Genomic DNA, 21,243 nt, shown 5'->3' on the forward strand with positions numbered 1-21,243 from the left:
TATACATGTCAGAGATCTCTAAGGATGGATGAAAACAAAGCTTTCATCGAATATACAGTATTTAAAAAAAGAGAAAAACTAACTAACAAACAAAAGAATTAGCGAATACTCCTAAACTCTAAAATGATGGTTAATTTGTCCTCAGTGGATTAAACTTCCCTGTATGCCCACACAATTCATGTAACCTATGAGTCATGTTTAAAAAAAAAATGTAAAAAGCAAGTAAATTCAACTTCGAGTTGAATTTTATTAGAAGAGTTTTATCAGAATCCTAAGTGCTATACCTCTACAGAAATTATTTTTGTGACACTGATTGGGAGCTTGGCCTAACAGATAATTTTGGTAACACGGTATACTGCAGCATAAAAACTGCAGAGTCTCCTTGAACCAGGAGAGAAGAACTATGAGGGCAAGGCTGGCCTGTTAGGGCGGGACGGTGTCCATCCCACTCGGGAAGGTGCTGCTCTCATTTCTTGTAGTATAGGTCATAGTCTCAGAACAGCACTAGTTAACAAGTGACTGTCTAGAGCCAAGGCCAGGGAGCAGACAGACAGGCTAAACCAACCGTCTGCTAGCTGCACAGAGTCGTCACTCAGGATCCACCAAATTGAGACTGTGTCTGTCCCCCGAGCGAAACCAAAATATAGGAATTCTCAGAAAGTCTGTTTTAGTAACCTGATTAACATAAAATTAAATAGGACTGAACGCACAGCCAGCACCTCTGATCTAAAGATAGGATTGCTAAATATTAGATCTCTCACGTCTAAAGCGCTTAATATAAACGAAATTATTACCGACCAGGAGTTTAAAATAATATGTTTGACAGAAACATGGATTAAACCAAATGAATATTTAGCATTAAATGAAGCGAATCCTCCTGGGTATAGTTACATACACCAACCCCGTCTAAATGGCAGAGGAGGCGGAGTTGCAGCTATTTATAATAATAATCTAAGTGTCACACAAAAGACTAAACACAAATGTAAAACATTTGAAGTTCTTTACACCAGCATAAAATTTTCAGTGTCTGAAAGCAGGTCCAGTCAGACAATTCCACTAATTATTATTTATAGACCCCCAGGGCCCTACTCTGATTTTCTCATAGAATTTGCAGATTTCATCACAAATTTAGCTACTTCTCTAGACAAAGCAATAATTGTTGGTGATTTTAACATTCATTTTGATAATCAGGAAGACTCCTTAAGAGCAGCTGTTGTGTCCATTCTAGATTCAGTTGGAATTAATCAGAATGTTATAGGACCCACTCATAGTGGTGGACACACTCTCGATTTGTTGTTAACATTTGGATTAAAAATAAAAAACGTAGTCATAATTCCACAGTCTGAAGCTATTTCAGACCATTATCTCATCTCTTTTAAAATTTGCCTCAGTCATTGCATTACTACTTCACCACGTTATCGTGTTAAGCGTACTTTCATGTCAGCTACAGCAGTGCGTTTTATTAACAATCTTCCAGAAATTACGATATTAGATAGATCTCCGTCTGACCCTGCAGAGCTCGACTGGGCCACTGAACACCTAGAATCAACATTACGTTATACCCTAGATGATGTAGCTCCCCTTAAGACCAAAATGATCAGGGAGAAAAAATTAGCACAGTGGTATAATGATCATACACGCACCTTAAAACAGACCACTCGAAAATTGGAACGTAAATGGCGTCAAACAAAATTAACAGTATTTCAAATAGCATGGAAGGAGAGCCTCCTAATTTATAGAAAATCTCTTAGTGCTGCTAGATCAGCATATTTCTCCACCCTCATAGAAAATAACAAGCATAATCCTAGATTTTTATTCAGCACGGTAGCAAAATTAACAGGGAATAAAAGCACTGCACTCACATGCACACCATCATTAGGTAGTAATGATTTCATGCCTTTTTTATAATAAAATTGAAAACATCAGGCAAAAAATCCAGACGGTTAATATAAATCCAAATTATTTTACAAGTAACCCTGTAGACAGCAGTGTAATTATAACAGACAATCAATTACAAAGTTTTACTCCTATTCACGAGAATGACTTAATTTCATTAATTTCCTCATCAAAATCATCAACCTGCATTCTCGATCCCTTGCCTACAAGTTTCTTTAAACAGATAATTCCAGAGGTAATTGAACCTGTTTTAAAAATAATAAACTCTTCCATTAGCACTGGTTTTGTACCAAAATCCTTCAAACTGGCAGTTATCCACCCCCTAATTAAGAAACCTGAACTTGACCCATGTCAGCTGTCCAACTACAGACCAATATCAAATCTCCCCTTCATAGCCAAAATTTTGGAAAAGGTTGTAGCACAGCAGTTTTGCTCACACCTACTTATGAATAAAATTTTTGAAATGTATCAGTCAGGATTTCGGCCTCATCATAGCACAGAGACGGCGCTAGTTAAGGTGGTAAATGACCTGTTATTGGCCTCTGATCAGGGTTTTGTCTCCATACTTGTTTTGCTCGACCTTAGTGCAGCTTTTGACACCATTGATCACACTATACTACTTGCTAGACTTGAGAACGTTGTTGGAATAAAGGGAACGGCTCTCTCTTGGCTCAGGTCTTATTTGACTGATCGCTATCAGTTTGTTGATGTTAATAGTGAGTTCTCCACACTCTCTGAGGTAAAGTTTGGTGTTCCTCAAGGATCTGTCTTAGGCCCTCTGCTTTTCTCTTTATATATGCTGCCTCTTGGAGAAATTATTCATAAACATGGTATAGATTCCATTGCTATGCTGATGATACACAGCTGTATATTTTAGCAAAGCCAGATGAGAGTGATCAGCTTAACAATGTTGAAAAATGTGTAAAGGACATTAGACAGTGGATGCTCGATAACTTTATTCTGCTAAACTCAGATAAGACGGAAGTACTTTTACTAGGACCACATGCAGCTAGAAGCAAACTTTCCGATTACCTAACATCTCTGGATGGTGTTTCTGTTTCAGCGTGTACGGCTGTCAAAGACCTTGGTGTGATTATTGACTCGAGTCTTTCCTTTGAGGCTCACGTGAATAATATTACCAGGATCGCCTTCTTTCACCTTAGAAATATTGCTAAAATTAGAAATATGATGTCGTTACAGGATGCAGAAAAACTAGTTCATGCTTTTGTTACTTCTAGATTAGACTACTGTAACGCTTTACTGTCTGGGTGTGCGAGTAGGTGCATAAATAAGCTTCAGTTAGTTCAGAATGCAGCAGCAAGAGTCCTCACTAGATCTAGGAAATATGACCACATCACCCCAGTATTAATCAGTCTACACTGGCTCCCAATCAAATCTCGCATTGATTATAAAATTCTACTACTGACATATAAAGCACTTAATGGTCTCGCACCACCGTATCTGAGTGAACTTCTGTACCAGTATGATCCTCCACGCCTACTTAGATCAAAAGGTGCAGGCTATCTGTTGGTTCCTCCAATAATGAAGATTACAGCAGGGGGCAGATCTTTCTCTTATAAAGCCCCGCAGTTATGGAACAGCCTTCCAACCAGTGTTCGGGACTCAGACACAGTCTCAGTGTTCAAGTCGAGGTTGAAAACATATTTATTCAGTCAAGCCTTTAATCAGTAGATTTTTTCTCAGGTAAAGGCTCAGATCTGAAGGGAACATTGATATAGAGTGTTTGGTGAACTGGGATATTTGTACGCTGTCGTCCCCTCACATTCACGTGTTCACTCAGGTTTGTTGATGGTGGTGTGGTGGGCCGTCTCTTATCCCAGAGATCCCTCATGTCTGTGTTGCCTTCTGGTTCTCCCTTTTAGTTATGCTGCCATAGCGAGTTTTGCCGGAGTCCAAACTGCACAGTGACTTAAACTCTCATGCAACAATAGGTACACTTAATAATCCATATCCTTCTCTTCCTGTCACCCTCTTCTCTCTCTCTCTCTCTCTCTCTCTCTCTCTCTCTCTCTCTCTCTCTCTCTCTCTCTCTCTCTCTCTCTCTCTCTCTCTCTCTCTCTCTCTCTCTCTCTCTCTCTCTCTCTCTCTCTCTCTCTCTCTCTCTCTCTCTCTCTCTCTCTCTCGGTCGAGTTAAACATGCTCCTGAGGCTCCAGTGACCACTGTTCCTGCCCCTCTCCCCCCCGTGGATCTTCCCACTTCATCCAGGCCTGCCTGGATTGGACTGTAGTTGATGTCAACAGTCTCCTACACTGACTCAGAAATACACTTCGCTTTTGATCATCATCACTGCACCCCGCAACATTGTATACCCGCCACAAATGGACATTCGGTGTAACCCAGATGAGGATGGGTTCCCTCTTGAGTCTGGTTCCTCTCAAGGTTTCTTCCTTATGCCATCTCGGGGAGTTTTTCCTTGCCACAGTCGCCAGTCGCCACCGGCTTGCTCATCAGGGACAAACTTACTCATAAAGAACATATTCATTTTTAATCACCGCATTATCTGTGTAAAGCTGCTTTAAGACAATGTTCATTGTTAAAAGCGCTATACAAATAAAAATGAATTGAATTGAATTGAAAAACTCAGACCACCTCTCCCAACACCCTCCCTATCAGACTATATCCCCATCTCTGTGCACTCTGTTCATCTGCTTTCTTCCAGTGTCATCAGACCTTAGTTCATTTATTTTGGTGTATCCTGTTCTCTGTATATATTATATATACCGTATTTTCCAGACTATAAGCCGCTATTTTTTTCCCACGCTTTGAACCCCGCAGCCTAAACAATGAAGCGGCTAATTTATGGATCACTGAGCCCCAAAACATTAGACCAATGAAATTGCCAAACAGGTTCAGGTGAACCAATCAAAACTCTTTATATTAAATCGTGCTCCCACTGAATCGGGCCGCAGCACATCATAAATATGGATGAGGTTCCTCTGACGTTTGACCTGCCGCTCACTCGGACTGTCAACAGAAAATGCGAATCATTCGTCACGCTGAAAACAACTGGGCATAAAAAAACACACTTCACCTGTGTTCTGAGCTGCACGGCATCGGGAGAAAAGCTTCACCGATGGTGATTTTTAAACGCACGACGATGCCAAAAGATAAACTCTCGAGAGAAAATGTTGTGAAAGGAAGGAGGAAGACAGTGAACAATGACTTTCTTGGTAGGCTACTGTTTGGATACAAGCTATGTTACAGCACTGTCTTTCATTAAAAAGGCATTATAGACAGGTGCGGCTTATTTATGTTCAAAATAAAAATCTTTGTAAAATTCAGTGAGTGCGGCATATATTTGGGTGCGCTTAATAGTCCGAAAATTACGGTACTCTGTATATATATTATATATACACTTTGTATATATATTGACATTTTGGGCTAACTCATTGGATTGTGGTCTTCATTGGTTAGGGTTTTATTGATGTTAAGCACTGAGGGTCAGCCTCTCAGGACAGAATAGTGGATTGGTGTCACTGCAATTGGAGTCCTCTACGCTGGAGTACCCACATCCAGGTAAGGCCCATGGGTTCTATACGATCTTATTAGGGCCACTTAACTTGGTCATAAAGGAAAGAGCTTTTATCTTTTTTTTTTTTAGACACAATGCTCATTCCAGCATCAATCCTGCATATCGCTTTACTTTCTACTGAATTAATTTCAGTTTCAGGTTCTTAAATTAAACTCTCTGCCATCCCTGATGGGTGTGATGTGTATTTCTGACAGAATACTTAAACTTGTACTTTTCCCATCTCCCATCTCCCACCATTAAAAGCAACTGTTAAAAATCCCCTTTCCTTTGGTTCTACCCAAACCAGAAATGTCCTGAATAGTCAACAAAATCCCTTGTAGTGAATGAGGTTTTATAAAACACTTTTAGTATCATTTAGACATCGTTACACATTTACAGGATGAATATCTGATATACCTGTGAAAAACACAACCACTTTAAAAACCCTACTTTTCAGTATTTGTTTTTGTAATGTAAGACCTGCCTAGTCGCCCAGTCTTAATGCAGAAATCCTAATATTACTACCTTTAACCACACACTGATTGATGAGTTGATGTGGGGAGGGAGAAATGTGAGAGTGCAGTTCCTCCCTAGTCCTCTCTACAATGAGACTGGTAGTGCAGTTCCAGTTCCATCCCATTACCACAGAAGATTTACTGCTGAGCTGATGCAGTGCATTCCTCAGTTGGTAAAAGAGCAGTACCCTCTCATTATCATTATTGGGGGAATAAAATGTACACAAGTGAACTCTGATCTCCTTATTTCTGGCATTTGAATCCTGCTATACTCGAGCTCTGTTCTCCAGGAAACAGGAAAACCCAGTGTGATAACTTCAAAGTTGTTTTATTCTGGCATAATCAAGCATTACACAACACATATACATATTTGTGCATCTGAGATGAAGTGCCAACTCTCAAATCATAGGCTCATGGGACAAAGTGAGGGAATGTGTGTTCGCAGTGTCAGGTGGGATGTCATCTCATTTAAGCCCATGCAAGCAAATCCTCCCTAAACACACAATAAACTTATTCGCTTAACTGCTCTACTGAACAAGCTCTTCTATGGCTCTTCATGGGGCTAAATGAACACTTTTGAGTTTGACACGGTCCTTCAGATGGTGTCACTTAAATTAAATATTTGTCTGTGTGTTGACACTGGTTAGTAATAAGTTAAGAGAAGAGTTGGTCTCTGTCAGCCAGTAGAATGTGTTTTTGCCAATGATTATACTTTTTTGATTGTTAATGAAACGGATTTCCTGGCTAAATATCAGATTAAAAAGCATAAAATCCAGATCAAGGGTGTGTGGTTTTGTGCTAGACATTATGTTAAAATAATTAATAAATCAAGGCTTCACACAAATAAATTTTTATAACATTTTCTGTGAAAGACTATACAAATATAACTTGCAATAAATGAAATGATGGAATAATATTAATATAATCTAATCTAATATAAATATAGTTTCTGAACAAATAATGTGCTGTTGAATAAAAAATTTAAGATAAATATGTTTTTTTAAGTTAGAACAAAAGTTATTTGATGTAAATCCTGATCAACTCTACAGAGAAGTAAGTAAACAAAACACACTGAGAGAAAAAAGACACACAAGATGGTTGTTTGTGTCTGATAAGAGCCAACACTTTGGCCCTGGAGACATCACTCACCAGGGGGTAAGTCAGGGTCAGGGGAACTCTGCTGGACCCGTCGAGGTTTAGGCACATTCTTCTCGGAGGCACTCCAACTGGATGTGCTGCTCTCATTTTCATCCTACAAACACAAAACATACATTTTCCTGTAAAAGTTCCATATGAGGAACAGGGGAAAGTAAGGGAGATGAGAGTGTTGGATGAGAGTACAGAAACAGGACTAAAAGTGGGCTAAGGCGCATGTTAAGTAGCCCCTCCTAGGTTTATAGCCCCTGCTAGGTTGTATAAATAAACTTTAAATCTTAGGTCAAAAAGCTAAAGTGTGTGTGTGTGTGTGTGTGTGTGTGTGTGTGTGTGTGTGTGTGTGTGTGTGTGTGTGTGTGTGTGTGTGTGTGTGTGTGTGTGTGTGTGTGTGTGTGTGTGTGTGTGTGTGTGTGCAAATTGTGTTGGAATGTGAGTACACCACAGGAAGAATGAAAAGGAGAGCTGAGGCTGATGAGCTATAAAATAAAGCTCATAAATAAATAGCAATAAAGGCCACTCAAGTAGTTTAGTGCTAGAGTTTAGAAGATAACAGATATGGTATCTGTTGGGAAAAAAGAAGTGTAAAGTCTGCCTGGCAGAAGCAGGACCACAAGTAACATGGGGACAGTTTCAGCTGCCAAAAGCCCTTAATTTGTAAGAACATCTTCTTTTGTTTAAATGTTAAATATGTCTTATAGGTCACTGTTACGGCTCCACTGCCAAAACTTCAGAGTGGAACAACAGCTTTATGTGCCTAGAGTCCAGGTCTATGCATACATTTTTAAAACACAGGAAGTCCTTGGCACATCATTTATTGTGGTTCACAACTTTGACGTTTCTTTTAATATCCCATCAATAGAGAACTTATTCTTTGCTGTCATGAAAGAAATTTCCCCACTGTCGAACGAATAGAGGTATATCTAATCTTATCTTATGAATGTACCTAAATTTCAGGGTCATACTGGGGTTTCTCTAGATTTATTCCTGGGAAAAAAAACTTTGTTAAAGTAAAAGTTTACTTTGTTACCATAATAATCACCATAAAACCACATCAGTGTTTTCAACTGTGCAATAATAACAATAACAAAGTTTTGTGCAATAACTGCGCATTAACACTAATTTAAACCACGCAATATTACTTATGTGCAATATGTTTGAAAGTGTAACTACTTTGTTGGTGGTCTCTTTTTCTTTTTCTTCTGTATTTATACCCTGTGATGTATATACTTATGTCTTTACTTTTTATTTATTTGCACATTTTCTTCCTTTGCTGCTGTAACAAAGAAATTTCCCCACTGTGGGACGAATAAAGATATATCTTATCTTATCTTATCTCACTTTTCAATCAGGGTAATCATGTCAATCTTCTTCTTCTTCTTTTGGCTGCTCCCATTAGGGGTCGCCACAGCAGATCATCCATCTCCATACCACCCTGTCCTCTACATCTGCCTTTTTCACACCAACTACCTGCATGTGTTCCCTCACCACATCCATGAACCTCCTCCTTGGCCTTCCTCTTTTCCTCCTACCTGGTGGCTCTCACCACAAATCACAATATCATCCACAAACATCATAGTCCAGGGAGACTCCTGTCTGACCTCGTCCTTCAACCTGTCCATCACCACTGCAAACAGGAAAGGGCTCAGGGCCGATTCTTGATGCAATTCAACCTTCACCCTGAACCAGTCTGTCGTTCCTACTGCACACTTCACTGCTGTCACACTGTCCTCATACGTGTCCTGCACCACCCTCACATACTTCTCTGACACACCAGACTTCCTCATACAATACCACAACTCCTCTCTTGGCACTCTGTCGTACGCTTTCTCTAAATACACAAATGCAACTCATTCTGACCTTCTCTATACTTCTCCATCAACATTCTCAAAGCAAATAAGGCCTCTGTGGTGCTCTTCCTCGGCATGAAACCATACTGTTGCTCACAGATGGTCACCTCTTTTCTCAGCCTGGCTTCCACTACTCTTTCCCATAACTTCATGGTGTGACTGATCAACTTAATTCCCCTTTAGTTACTGCCGGTCTGCACATCTCCCTTATTCTTAAAGATCGGTACCAGCACACTCCTTCTCCATTCCTCAGGCATCCTCTCACCTTCCAGATTCTTGTTAAACAATCTGGTTAAAATCTCCACTGCCATCTCTCCTAAACATCTCCATGCTTCTACAGGTATGTCATCTGGTCCAACCACTCTTCATCCTCTTAATCACTGCTCTCACTTCCTCCTTACTTAATCCTATCTACATCCTGCTTCACCAACTCCACATCATCCAACCTTCTCTTTCTCTGATTTTCCTCATTCATCAGCTGCTCAAAATACTCCCTCCACCTTCTCAACACACTCTCCTCACTAGTCAACACATTTCCTTCTCCATCCTTTACTGCTCTAACTTGCAGCACATCCTTCCCAGCTCGGTCCCTCTGCCTGGCCAATCTGTACAAATCCTTTTCTCCTTCCTTAGTGTCCAACCTCTCATACAGCTCCTCATATGCCTTTTCCTTGGCTTTCGCCACATCCCTCTTAACCTGCTGCCGCATCTCCTTGTACTCCTGCCTACTTTTCTCATCACTCTGTCGATCCCACTTCTGTTTTGCCAACCTCTTTCTCCTTATGCTCTCCTGCACTTCCTCATTCCACCACCTCTCCTTGTCTTCCTTTCTATTTCCAGATGTCACACCAAGTACCTTTCTAGCTGCCTCCCTCATCACTCCTGCAGTAGTTTCCCAATCATCCAGCACCTCTTCACCACCACCGAGCCCCTGTCTGACCTCTTCCCTGAACCTCACACTACACTCTTCCTCCTTCAGTTTCCACCATCTTATTCTTCTTTCAGTCCTCACTCTCCCCCTCTGCTTCTTCGCCTCCAAAACCATCCTACAGACCACCATCCGATGCTGTCTAGCTACACTGTCCCCCGCCAACACCTTACAGTCTCCAATCTCCTTCAGGTTGCATCTCCTACATAGAACATAATCCACCTGTGTGCACCTTCCTCCACTCTTATACTTCACCCTATGATCCTCCTTCTTCTTAAAATAAGTATTCACCACTGCCATTTCCATCCTTTTAGCAAAATCTAGCACCATCTGGCCTTCCACATTCCTCTCCTTAAGGCCATACCTACCCATCACCTCCTCATCACCTCTGTTACCTTCACCTACATGCCCATTAATCATGTCAATGGCTTTCAAAATAAAAACATCAGACATCAGAAACCCACTCAAAACAATCCTGTGTTTTAGTCACTTTTGGGTCATGACTGACATGTTGAGAGACACTGCATTAAATCATGCATATAAAGGTCTGTAGGTCAGGAGTTTTACGTCATGTTCCATTAAAACATAGGAAATGGGAAAGTGTAATCTCAGTGGCATGGGTGTTGTTAGATGGCTTATTAGTATTTCAGAAACTACAAAAATTCACATTAAAACACAAAAAACCTATTAAACGTTTAAACTGAGGACAGTCTATACACTCTATATCATTACAGTAAATAATATCTGCAGAAAATCATATCAAGAACAAATCCAAAAATCTGGAGAAATCCCTACCTGCATAAGAAATGGCAATACAATGCACTATGGGTAAAAGGCAAAACAGCAGAAGCAGTGTGATGCTCAGGGCAATGTTTAAGTCCTGGTATACATGGGGATACTACATTGGCACATACCACCTACCTAAATTCCATTGCAGACCAAGTACGTCTATTCAAGGCAAATATATTCCCTGATAGCAGTGGCCACTTTTAGCAGGACAAATATCAATCTTAGATGCACATGATATTTGGTCTTCAGGTGGCACTGCATTCAAAACAGGCACGAGCTCTATGTGAATCACTGCATGGGTTTGAAAACACCTTCAGAAATCATTTCACTACGGCATCCACAAATGCAGGTTAAAGCTCTACCATATGTGAACCTGATCCACAATCTTCTGTAAGCGAAAGCTCATTCAATATAGATTGAAGTAAAACTGCTCTGGGTTACAAACATTTTTTTTTTTTTTTTTTTTTTTTTTTAGACATCATGGATGCCCTGTCCTCCAGACTAAAGAAGAAAGAGTTCATTTAGCTTATCATTAGTGCTCAGTTCAAAAGCCTGCCCCTCTGATGGTATGGGGGTGCAATAGTTTATACAGAATATCACCGTTACCATATTTTGTCCTTAAAACAACACACTTGTTCACGTTTAACATTGATATGTTTTCTATGTTTAATTGTGAATAAAATATGGGTTTATGAGATTCACAAATAATTGCATTGTTTTTATTTACTTTTAACTTTTTTGGAATTTGGAATCTTTAAACGTTACAAAGAATATGATGTCTGTTTACTTTGGCAAGACACACTATTAATAAAAATAATAATAATAACTTCACTTGCAAAGAATATCGTTTCCTTTATTTGTGTGCTTTAGCATAAATTACCCACCTGAGAACCATCTTTCAGCTTCAGGATGCACTCCATGGTGTTGATTGTAACAACCACTGGTTCCGAGCTCAGTTTCGTCCATGGTACGTGGATTCGCAATTCATGGATATGACCGCTTAGAAAGGTGAACGGAAGCTTCAGTTCCTGTACCACAAACACACAAATGCAGACAAGAAACTGACTATAAGTCGCAAGTTAATCCCATTCAAGAGCCTGAGCACTGCATTAAAACAGGAAATGTGTTATCAAAACGTAAATGGTAAATACTGATTGGTTAGAGGCTAATATTTTAGAGGGACCAACCCCAATGCCAAAAAACTTAAGCCCCTGCTGTATATATAAATGTTTAGAGCATATAAAATAACACCATACAATTCACATGATTTATTTATTTTTTTTTATTTTTTTTGATGGGTCAGGGTTTCTGCAGTCCAGTGAAAACACAAAACAGGAATCTGGCCAGAACACAGCTAAAGAGTTCTAGAAACATCTTAATTACTTTCAATCGTGGTCATTATCAATTCTGTGCATTTTTATTAAAGGCAAACTAAAAGAAATAACATTTTTACAAAATGTATTCTAAATGTACATTATCATTCACTAAGATCTTTCATAGTCATTCATAGAATATACATACCACAATACTAGAATAATAAAACATTGAATAAATATAAAGAAAACTTGGTCAAGAGATGATGTATGTGAACCATGATCTCAAACCTAAACCAAACCTGTCAGTGACATCACAACAACAAACATATGGCAAGGGTAAATGTATATTACTATCCACTGTTCAAATAAGAGCAAAACATAGAGGATTTTACAATATAACTGTATAAGAGGTGGAATATATTAGTTAGCAAGTCAGTTCACAAAGTTGATATGATGGAAGCAGGAAAAAAGCTTCCAAAACTGCAAGTGTTAAACTAAGCAACTAGTATAAGGGCTACCTTGTAATGACTAGACAACTGGGTCAGAAATTCTTCTAAACAATAGTCTTGTTGGGCGTTGTACCTCCAAATAAGTGGTCCAAGGAGGGACAACTAGAAAGCTGGGTTAGTGTCATTGCTGCCCTGTGCTCCCTGATGCAAATGGGAAGCAAAGACTGTGCCTTTCTGGGCCAATCCCACAGAAAAAGTTTAGAATGCAATGCTAAAATTGCTATTGCTAACAATGTTAGCAAAGTGTCAGAACATTGGGTAGCTGCAGACTAGTGAAAATGTCTATGTTTGACCCGTCTACTGAGAACCTTGAAGCATCAGGAATCACGGTTTAATTAATTAATTAATTAATTAATTAATTAATTAATTAATTAATGATAGATAGATAGATAGATAGATAGATAGATAGATAGATAGATAGATAGATAGATAGATAGATAGATAGATAGATAGATAGATAGATAGATAGATTAGATTAGATTAGATTAGATTAGATTAGATATCATATGAATGTGGTCTGGTGAGTGTACATCACCTACCTGCATAAGAAATGGCAATACAATGCACTATGGGTAGAAGGCAAAACAGCACAAGCAGTGTAATGCTCAGGGCAATGTTTAAGTCCTGGTATACATGGGGATACTACTTTGGCACGTACCACCTACCTAAATTCCATTGCAGACCAAGTACGCCTATTCAAGGCAAATATATTCCCTGATAGCAGTGGCCACTTTTAGCAGGTTAAATATATTATCAAGACAATAGCTGCATGTACATTGATACAGACTGATATAGGTGTCATAATAAAATAATAAAAGCTTACATTTTCTCTACAATGTCAAAAAAATAAAATAAAAGATTATTTTACCTGCTCCAGAACATCCAGTTTGAGATCCAACTTGCTGAGCACCACATCACCCCCCCAAAGCGAGAGCTGCAGATCAGAAGGCTTCAGGTTCTTAATGTAGCGGTTCACATAGCTCATCAAGAGTGGAGTGACATATGACTCCAGCATCTTGACAATCTCTGAGCCCTGAACAGAGAAATCATGGTAGAGACAAAGTTGGACATGGCTGGGACATGAACTAACTTATTTCCTGTAGAAGGTAACTGGATACGGTGGTGTACTATAATTTGTATTCCAACTCAGCAATATTTACGGACTTCGTTACATTAGTTATATTAGATCATTCAAACGTCTTTTTATCAGCAGGGAATTTTGTTGTTGATCAAATGTTCTGCAGAAAAACAGCACAGACACTGAGTATGCTGCAAAAAAAACACATACAATCAGCTGCTGTTCATATCTGGACAGGTCTTTGATTAATAGGCCTAAGAGGCATTAAATCATGCCTGCATATCTCTACAACATGAATAAAACACTTGAGGCAGCAGAATGCATTTAGCTGTCCATCTGTATTTACACAGCTGTCTATTCAAGAGTATAAGCGAGGTCAATTTAATAAAGTTTTACTTGTATAGTGCTTTTCACAATGGACATTATCACAAAGCAGATTTACAGATTTTTTTTTTATTAACAGCCAAATTTATTCATTATAATTTTATCCCTAATAAGCAAGCCAGTAGAGAGGGCAGCAAGGAAAAACTCCCTGAGATGATGTGAGGGGGAAACCTTAAGGAAAAAACAGACTGAAAAAAGAATCTATCCTCATCTGTGTGACACTGAATGTCTCTTTAATTATAATTCCATCATTGTTGGTTATTAACTGTTCACTAGCTTGAATGCAAAAACTGCTTAGGGTCCTAGAACATTGTGGCAGAGAGTTTACATTGACTACAGTACAAATCCATCTTCTTGATTTTTTTATTTTATCTCTCCATGGCAGCACTTGAAGCAATCAATTGGAATCAATCAGGCAGGTCTGGAAAGAAGTAAGGGACAGGATCACTGCTACCCCAGGAGCATGTTTAATCTGGGAGTGGGCCAGCATTTGTAGACCATGCCTTTCTTGGGTTCTACTTTGTGGAAAGTCATATTATCATGATGAAGCAGGTTAGCTCCAGTGAAGAAACACATTTAATACATTTTATATACATAAAATTATATTTTGCACAAAATTATATTATATATACAATACATATATAAACAAGCAGTTGTCACACTGACTGCACGTACACGTCCCCTTCTGTTTGCAGAAAGGGTTTAGACTTAATATGTTTCAGCAAGAGAGAAACAGACAGACAGAGAAACAGAGCGAGAGAGAGAGAGAGAGAGAGAGAGAGAGAGAGAGAGAGAGAGAGAGAGAGAGTAAGGCAAAAGAGAAAGGCAAAGAAAGAGAAAGAAACAGAGAGTGACAAAAAGACAGAGAAAGAGAGAGAAAGAGAAATAGAAAGACAGAGCGAGAGACATGAAGACAGAGAGGGACAAAAACAAAGACAGTTTATTCTAAATGTTCTTATAGTCTAATCCATTAACTCTTTATTGGTGATTAAAGATCACACCTCTGTATCCAGACATACATCCTGGATATGTCATTATGTATTATTATATATTATTATGTATATCCAAGTCCGATGAGAGAAACCAGGTATGACAGAAGACCAGAACAGGAGGTGTATATGTCGTGCTGTAAGTGTGTAAGTCTGTACTCGCTAGTCATCGTAATTCGAATATAAATCTTTCTACTTCATACGCAACCAGGACAACTCTCAGCAAGCAAGTTTATAAATAAACGTCCAAACTAACTAGTTCAAAAAACAAACGGGATTCTGGACTAGGATCGACACACACGTCCATGTGATCAGTGTCTGTAATTTAGGAGTATTTATGCTCAGGATGAATCGAACTCTGAAACCAGAACTCAGTCCCCCAGGTTGCATGTACGCTTGTCTGGGTACACAGCTAACAACCAACACACACTGAAGCACACAATAACAAAACGAGTCCCTGCATCCGATCCGATCTAATATAATAAGTACAGAAATACAGCTTTACCTTTCCTGGATGAAATCAGTGTGATGGTTCAACTTGTATTCATTGTCTTTGCCCAATTTTACACTCCAAATATTAGCCACTTCCGTATACTCAATCATAACTTCCGCCCAAAAATGACATCACTTCCTTACCCAACAGGATCGCATGACCTACATCTGAAACAGTTACTCGTTTTATTTGCATGGAGTAAATATACAGAACAAACATACGCATATAATAGTGCAGGGAAAAGATAACATACCAGTTTTAAAGAGCACATGATTACATTATGGGAAAGAGGAGAAAATCTGTTCTAAGTGTATTGATACATAAATGTTTTGCCGAACTTTCATGAAGAGGGCGCTAATAGCAAAGATCAAATTCATAAATATGAGAAGAATAAAAATACCATCACAACTCATCCAGACCAATTATTAGTTTTTAAAAAAATTAGTTCTTTTTTTGTCAGTTTTTTTTTAATCCAACAGATAAATATAAATTAATGTTTGTATATATATAAGATGAGGTGAAACATTGAGTGTGTATAGTCAAGTAAGCTTTTTTTGTCATTCCAACCACATACAGTACAGTATCACAGTACCCCAGGACTAAAGTGCTACATAAAATAAAAAAACAAATTATCAAAAAGTAACACGAAACAAAAAACTACACAAACTACAGAAAACTAACTGGGGTATAACTTACAAACAGATGACAAGCTTCTTTGAAAAATTAATTTCTTTGGGGCACAAGAATCACACATTTCCTTATATATAATCACTATATTTCTTTTACCGCACAGTAGTTGTGATACAAACTGCAAGTACACATCCCTATAGATTTTATATTTAGAATTTGTATCTCATTAAGAAAATTAACAGGCTTCTTTTGACGAGGGAAAGCCTTTATTGCTGCTTTCGTGCAATCGAAAAATCAAGTATTGCTGTAATCATAATTCAATTTAATTTAAAAGGACAAGAAGCTTGACATGTTTAAATATATAAAAATTGTCTTTAGTTTAAAAACTGCTGATATATAAGAAGTAGTCACTTAAATTTGCATTGCACAATACTAATTTATTGTACATTAATCCACTAATCACTAATTTTTACTGTAAATTGCTCTATTATTAACAGTTTATTAGTTTTTGATAGCTGGGATCTTGAACATTGTTCTATTATAAATAAGAGACAGATTATTGACTAGAAATAGAGAGTTGCTTGTGGACAGTGCATTCAAGGATTTAAGGGGAAAAAAGAAGAGAGAAATTATACGAATTGGGAGTTGCTAATGTCTGAGTGATCAGTGGGTTTATTATGGGAATATTCCCTTGCTCCATTAAATGTAGTAGGAACATGACCAGATGATATGGGGTCATTAATGATAATAGTTTTGAAGGGAGGAAGGGTCTGGAGAATCGTGGGGGGTATTAAATCCAATGACCAAGTGGTGGGACTGCAGGAAAAATGACGAAGGATCTCTTCTTTTGCTAAAAAAATGTTTCAGTGATGAAAGATTTATAAGTGCTGTGTAATTTGCTGTTTACTGTGTTCAAAGGAAATGCAACAGGAATCTGTTTAAGGAATTTGTTCATTATTGGCTTGAAAAACTAAACCAGGGGTCACCAACCTTTTTGAAACTGAGAGCTACTTCTTGGGTACCGATTAATGTGAAGGGCTACCAGTTTGATACACACTTCTGAAATAACAAATTTGCTCAATTTATCTTAAATGATATGTTATTATTAATAATTAATGATATTCATCTGTGTGAAGACACTAATCATGTTAATGATTTCCCACAATAATGATCAACAATAATTTAACAAGGTAGGAAACAGCTATTGTTAGAAAAAGGCCCATGTGCACCATGTTGCTGACCCTTTATTAAACATTGGTCAACCGTTAATATATCTCCATATCTGCCCTTAAGTGTGTAAGTAAGTGTGTTTGTGTTTGTTATTGCTATTAACACTATAATTAGCATTGTAAATCTTGTGTACTGTATTGTAAGATTGTAGACTATCATTCTATCACCACCAGCCACCAGGAAATATTACTTTACACTAGCACTAATACATGAGTGTTGATGTTTATGAGTTGAAAAAACTGTTTAGAGTTGGAAAACTGATACATCTGTCATTGTTTTCATTAAATGGATATTTGTTCAGGTTCTGGTATGAAAAATAAACTTTATGACATGAGAAGTTTTTCCTGCCAGACCATTTACCTCATAAACACTGAATTCATTTGATTGCTACAGATAATCAAACTAAATACAATATGTACAATTCATGTGAACACATTCAGCTGCAATATGTACAATACATTTTACATTCATTTCTTATTTATTCTTTATTACATTGCAACAATTCGACAATTTCTATGAACCGCCTTCAACCTGCACATATTTGTATGTAAGGTTTGTAAATCCTACATATGTCACCCTGTATTAAATCTAGTTCTCTTTTTCATTACTGTGTTGCATGCATTGTTTGCGACACTTATTCCAAAAAATTTAGGATAATGTGTAAAATGTAAATAAAAACTGAATGATATGATCTGCAAACCTTCTATGTTCACATATTTAGAACAGAGCATAGAAAACATATATTAAATATACAAGTGTTAAAACTGAGAAAATGTACTGTTCTCAATTGGTGAAAGCTCTGGACTGCAGGCATGTCAGTTCAGCACTTGGAGTCTTTTACTACAAGTTATGCTCTTGTAATAGATGGAGTATGCAGTAGAGCATTGGCTTGCTGAAATATGCAAGTCCTTCCCTAAAAGTTCTTATAGAAGCATTTGGATAGAAGTATTTTTGCTCTAAAACCTGGATATTCATTTCCAGACCTGAAAGTTTCCCATTCCATAGGCCCTAATGACTCCTATACCATCAGAGATGCAGGCTTTTAAATTAAGCACTGATAACAAACTGGATGGTCCACAGAACAGCAGAAACAAATATTTTTCAAGATTCTTGAAATCTTTTGATGATATTATGAAATGTAGATTATGAGATATTTAAAGTCTGCCATTTAATGTTGAGGAGCATTATTCTAAATCTGTTTGACAATTTTTAAGACACATTTTTTTTTGCAGATTGGTGAATCTCTGCCCAGTTTTACTTCAGAAAAGGTATTTTTATACTCAGTCATGTTACTGACCTGTAGTCAATTAATGTTCAATAGTCCCCTGGTGGTCTAGTGGTTAGGATGCAGCTCCATACCACTCTGTCCTTTACATCTGCCTCTTTCAAACCAACTACCTGCATGTCTTCCCTCCCCATATCCATATCCCTCCTTAATGGCCTTCCACTTTTCCTCCTTCCTGGTGACTTCATCCTCAGCATCCTTCTACCGATATACCCCATGTCCCTCCTCTGCACATGTCCAAGCCATCTTAATTGTGCCTCTAACTTTTTCTACAAAATGTCCTACATGTGTGTCCACTCTATTAAACTCGTTTTTAATCCTGTTGATCTTTATCACTCCCAATGAAAATCTCAGCATCTTCAGTTCTGCTACCTCCAGCTCCACCTCCTTGCACTGTTGACCACAGGTACTTAAACTCTGAAACCTTCACCACCTCTTCTCCCTGCAACCACACCACTCCACTGCCCTCCTTCTCATTCACACACATGTACTTTGTCTTACTCCTACTGACTTTTATTCCCCTTCTCTCCAGGGCATACCTCCACCTCTTCAGGCTCTTCTCAACTTGCTCTCTACTCAGAGCTGATCTTTGAACCAGTCTGCTGTTCCTACTGCACACTTCACTGCTGTATACAAAAATACAAAAATGCAAAATACTCCCTCCATCTTCTTAACACACTCTCCTCGCTAGTCAACACATTTCCATCTCCATCCTTTATTGCTTACATTCTTCCCAGTTTGGTCCCTCTGCCTGGCCAATTGGTACAAATCATTTCGTCCTTCTTTAGTGTCAAACTTCTCATACAGCTCCTCATATGTCTTTTCCTTGGCTTTTGCCACATCCCTCTTTACCTGCTGCTGCATCTCCTTGTACTCCTGCCTACTTTTCTCATCACGGTGTCGATCCAAATCCCCTTTCTCCAACTTCTTTCTCCTTATGCTCTCCTGCACTTTCTTATTCCACCACCACGTCTCCTTGTCTACCTTTTTATTTTCAGATGTCACACCAAGTACTTTTCTAGCTGCCTCCCTCATCACTCCTGCAGTAGTTGCCCAATCATCCAGCACCTCTTCAACACCACCGAGCTCCTGTCTGACCTCTTCCCTGAATCTCACACTACAGTTTTCCTCCTTCAGTTTCCACCATCTTATTCTTCTTTTAGTCCTCACTCTCCTTCTCTTCTTCACCTCCAAAACCATCCTACAGACCACCATCCGATGCTGTCTTGCTACACTGTCCCCTGCCAACACCTTACAGTCTCCAATCTCCTTCAGGTTGCATCTCCTACATAGAACATTATGCACCTGTGTGCACCTTCCTCCACTCTTGTACGTCACCCTATGATCCTCCTTCTTAAAATAAGTGTTTACCACTGCCATTTCCATCCTTTTAGCAAAATTTACCACCATCTGCCTTTCCACATTCCTCTCCTTAAGGCCATACCTACCCATCAGTTCCTCATCACCTCTGTTCCCTTCACCTACATGCCCATTGAAATCTGCCACAATCACCAATCGTTCATTCTTAGGTACACCTTCTACCATTTCATGTAACTCACTCCAGAATTGTTCCTTCTTCTCCATCTCACAACCCACTTGTGGAGCATAAGCACTCATGACATTTATCATCACCCCTTTAACTTCCAGCTCCACGTTCATCACCCTATCAGAAACTCTCTTCACCTCCACTACACTCTTACTGTACTCTTCCTTCAGAATCACCCCTACACCATTTCCATCTTTTCATCCACACCATGAAAGAACAGTTTAAACCCCCTCCAATGTTCCTGGCCTTACTCCCTTTCCACTTGGTCTCCTGAACACACAACATACCTTTCTCCTTTCCATCATATCAGCTAACTTTCTCCCTTTACTCACCTCCACTCTCCTACACTTCTCCTTTTCCTGCTGTCTCTGTAGATGTCTTCCTTCTCTCCTTCTCCTCTTTAAGCCAACAGAAGTACCCCGTTGGCTAACATTACCTGTGGCGGTCGTTGGTAACCCAGGCCTCGACTGATCCGGTATGAATTTCTGATTCCTGATCCGCATATGTGATTTGCCATGTTTTACGCTGGATGCCCTTCATAACGCAACCCTCACCATTTATCTGGGCTTGGGACCGGGACTAAGAGTGCACTGGCTTGTGTGGCCCTAATGGCTGGGCCCCTTTTCTAAGAAAAAGAATATGGAAACACAACTGAGTTTCTTTTGCAGCCGCCAGACCTAGCAAACTTACAGTTATTTAGATAAAAAGAAACTCTACTTTATGCCAGAGTTTTTTTAAACAAATGTGTGTCCTGCTGAAATTCTGGGCTGAAATTATTTCATGCACATTTACAGGACACTGATCCTTTTTACATCAGCATACTGGCATCCTAAATTCAGACCTTGTCCCATTAAGACGTATGTAGGCCCAAATAAATTAAAACCTAGAAACAAAGGATAATTGCTTATGACTGTATTTTAAACACTGCAATTAAAGAAGCTCAAAGCTCATTAAGTAATCATCATAGTCATTATTAATAATAATGAGATTGGTTATGATTGGCTATGGAAATCAGTAATCTTCATATAATCCACAACAAAGGTGACATTTTAGATTATCATGAATGAGTAGGTTTGACATTTCATGGAACATAATACTATACTAATTAGTGAAGAGGAAA

General features: G+C 38.7%; 1 protein-coding gene across 8 annotated transcripts in view; it reads right to left on the reverse strand.

Annotated features, from left to right (window-relative positions):
* Nucleotides 1-15,586, reverse strand: part of vps13b (vacuolar protein sorting 13 homolog B) — a 104,756-nt gene extending 89,170 nt beyond the window's left edge. For all 8 annotated transcript variants that reach the window (XM_083529775.1, XM_083529770.1, XM_083529772.1 and 5 more), the window contains exons 1-4: nt 15,445-15,586; nt 13,357-13,521; nt 11,548-11,691; nt 7,094-7,196 (exon numbers count right to left, since the gene is read on the reverse strand). In XM_083529775.1, coding sequence (XP_083385901.1) covers nt 7,094-7,196; nt 11,548-11,691; nt 13,357-13,503 — 394 coding nt within the window. In that variant the 5' untranslated portion in view covers nt 13,504-13,521; nt 15,445-15,586. The remainder of the gene's footprint in view (nt 1-7,093; nt 7,197-11,547; nt 11,692-13,356; nt 13,522-15,444) is intronic.
* Between the last annotated feature and the right edge of the window lie 5,657 nt (nt 15,587-21,243).

This window comes from Silurus aristotelis (assembly GCF_946808225.1).
Source record: "Silurus aristotelis genome assembly, chromosome: 25".
In the NCBI taxonomy this organism is placed as follows: Eukaryota; Metazoa; Chordata; class Actinopteri; order Siluriformes; family Siluridae; genus Silurus; species Silurus aristotelis.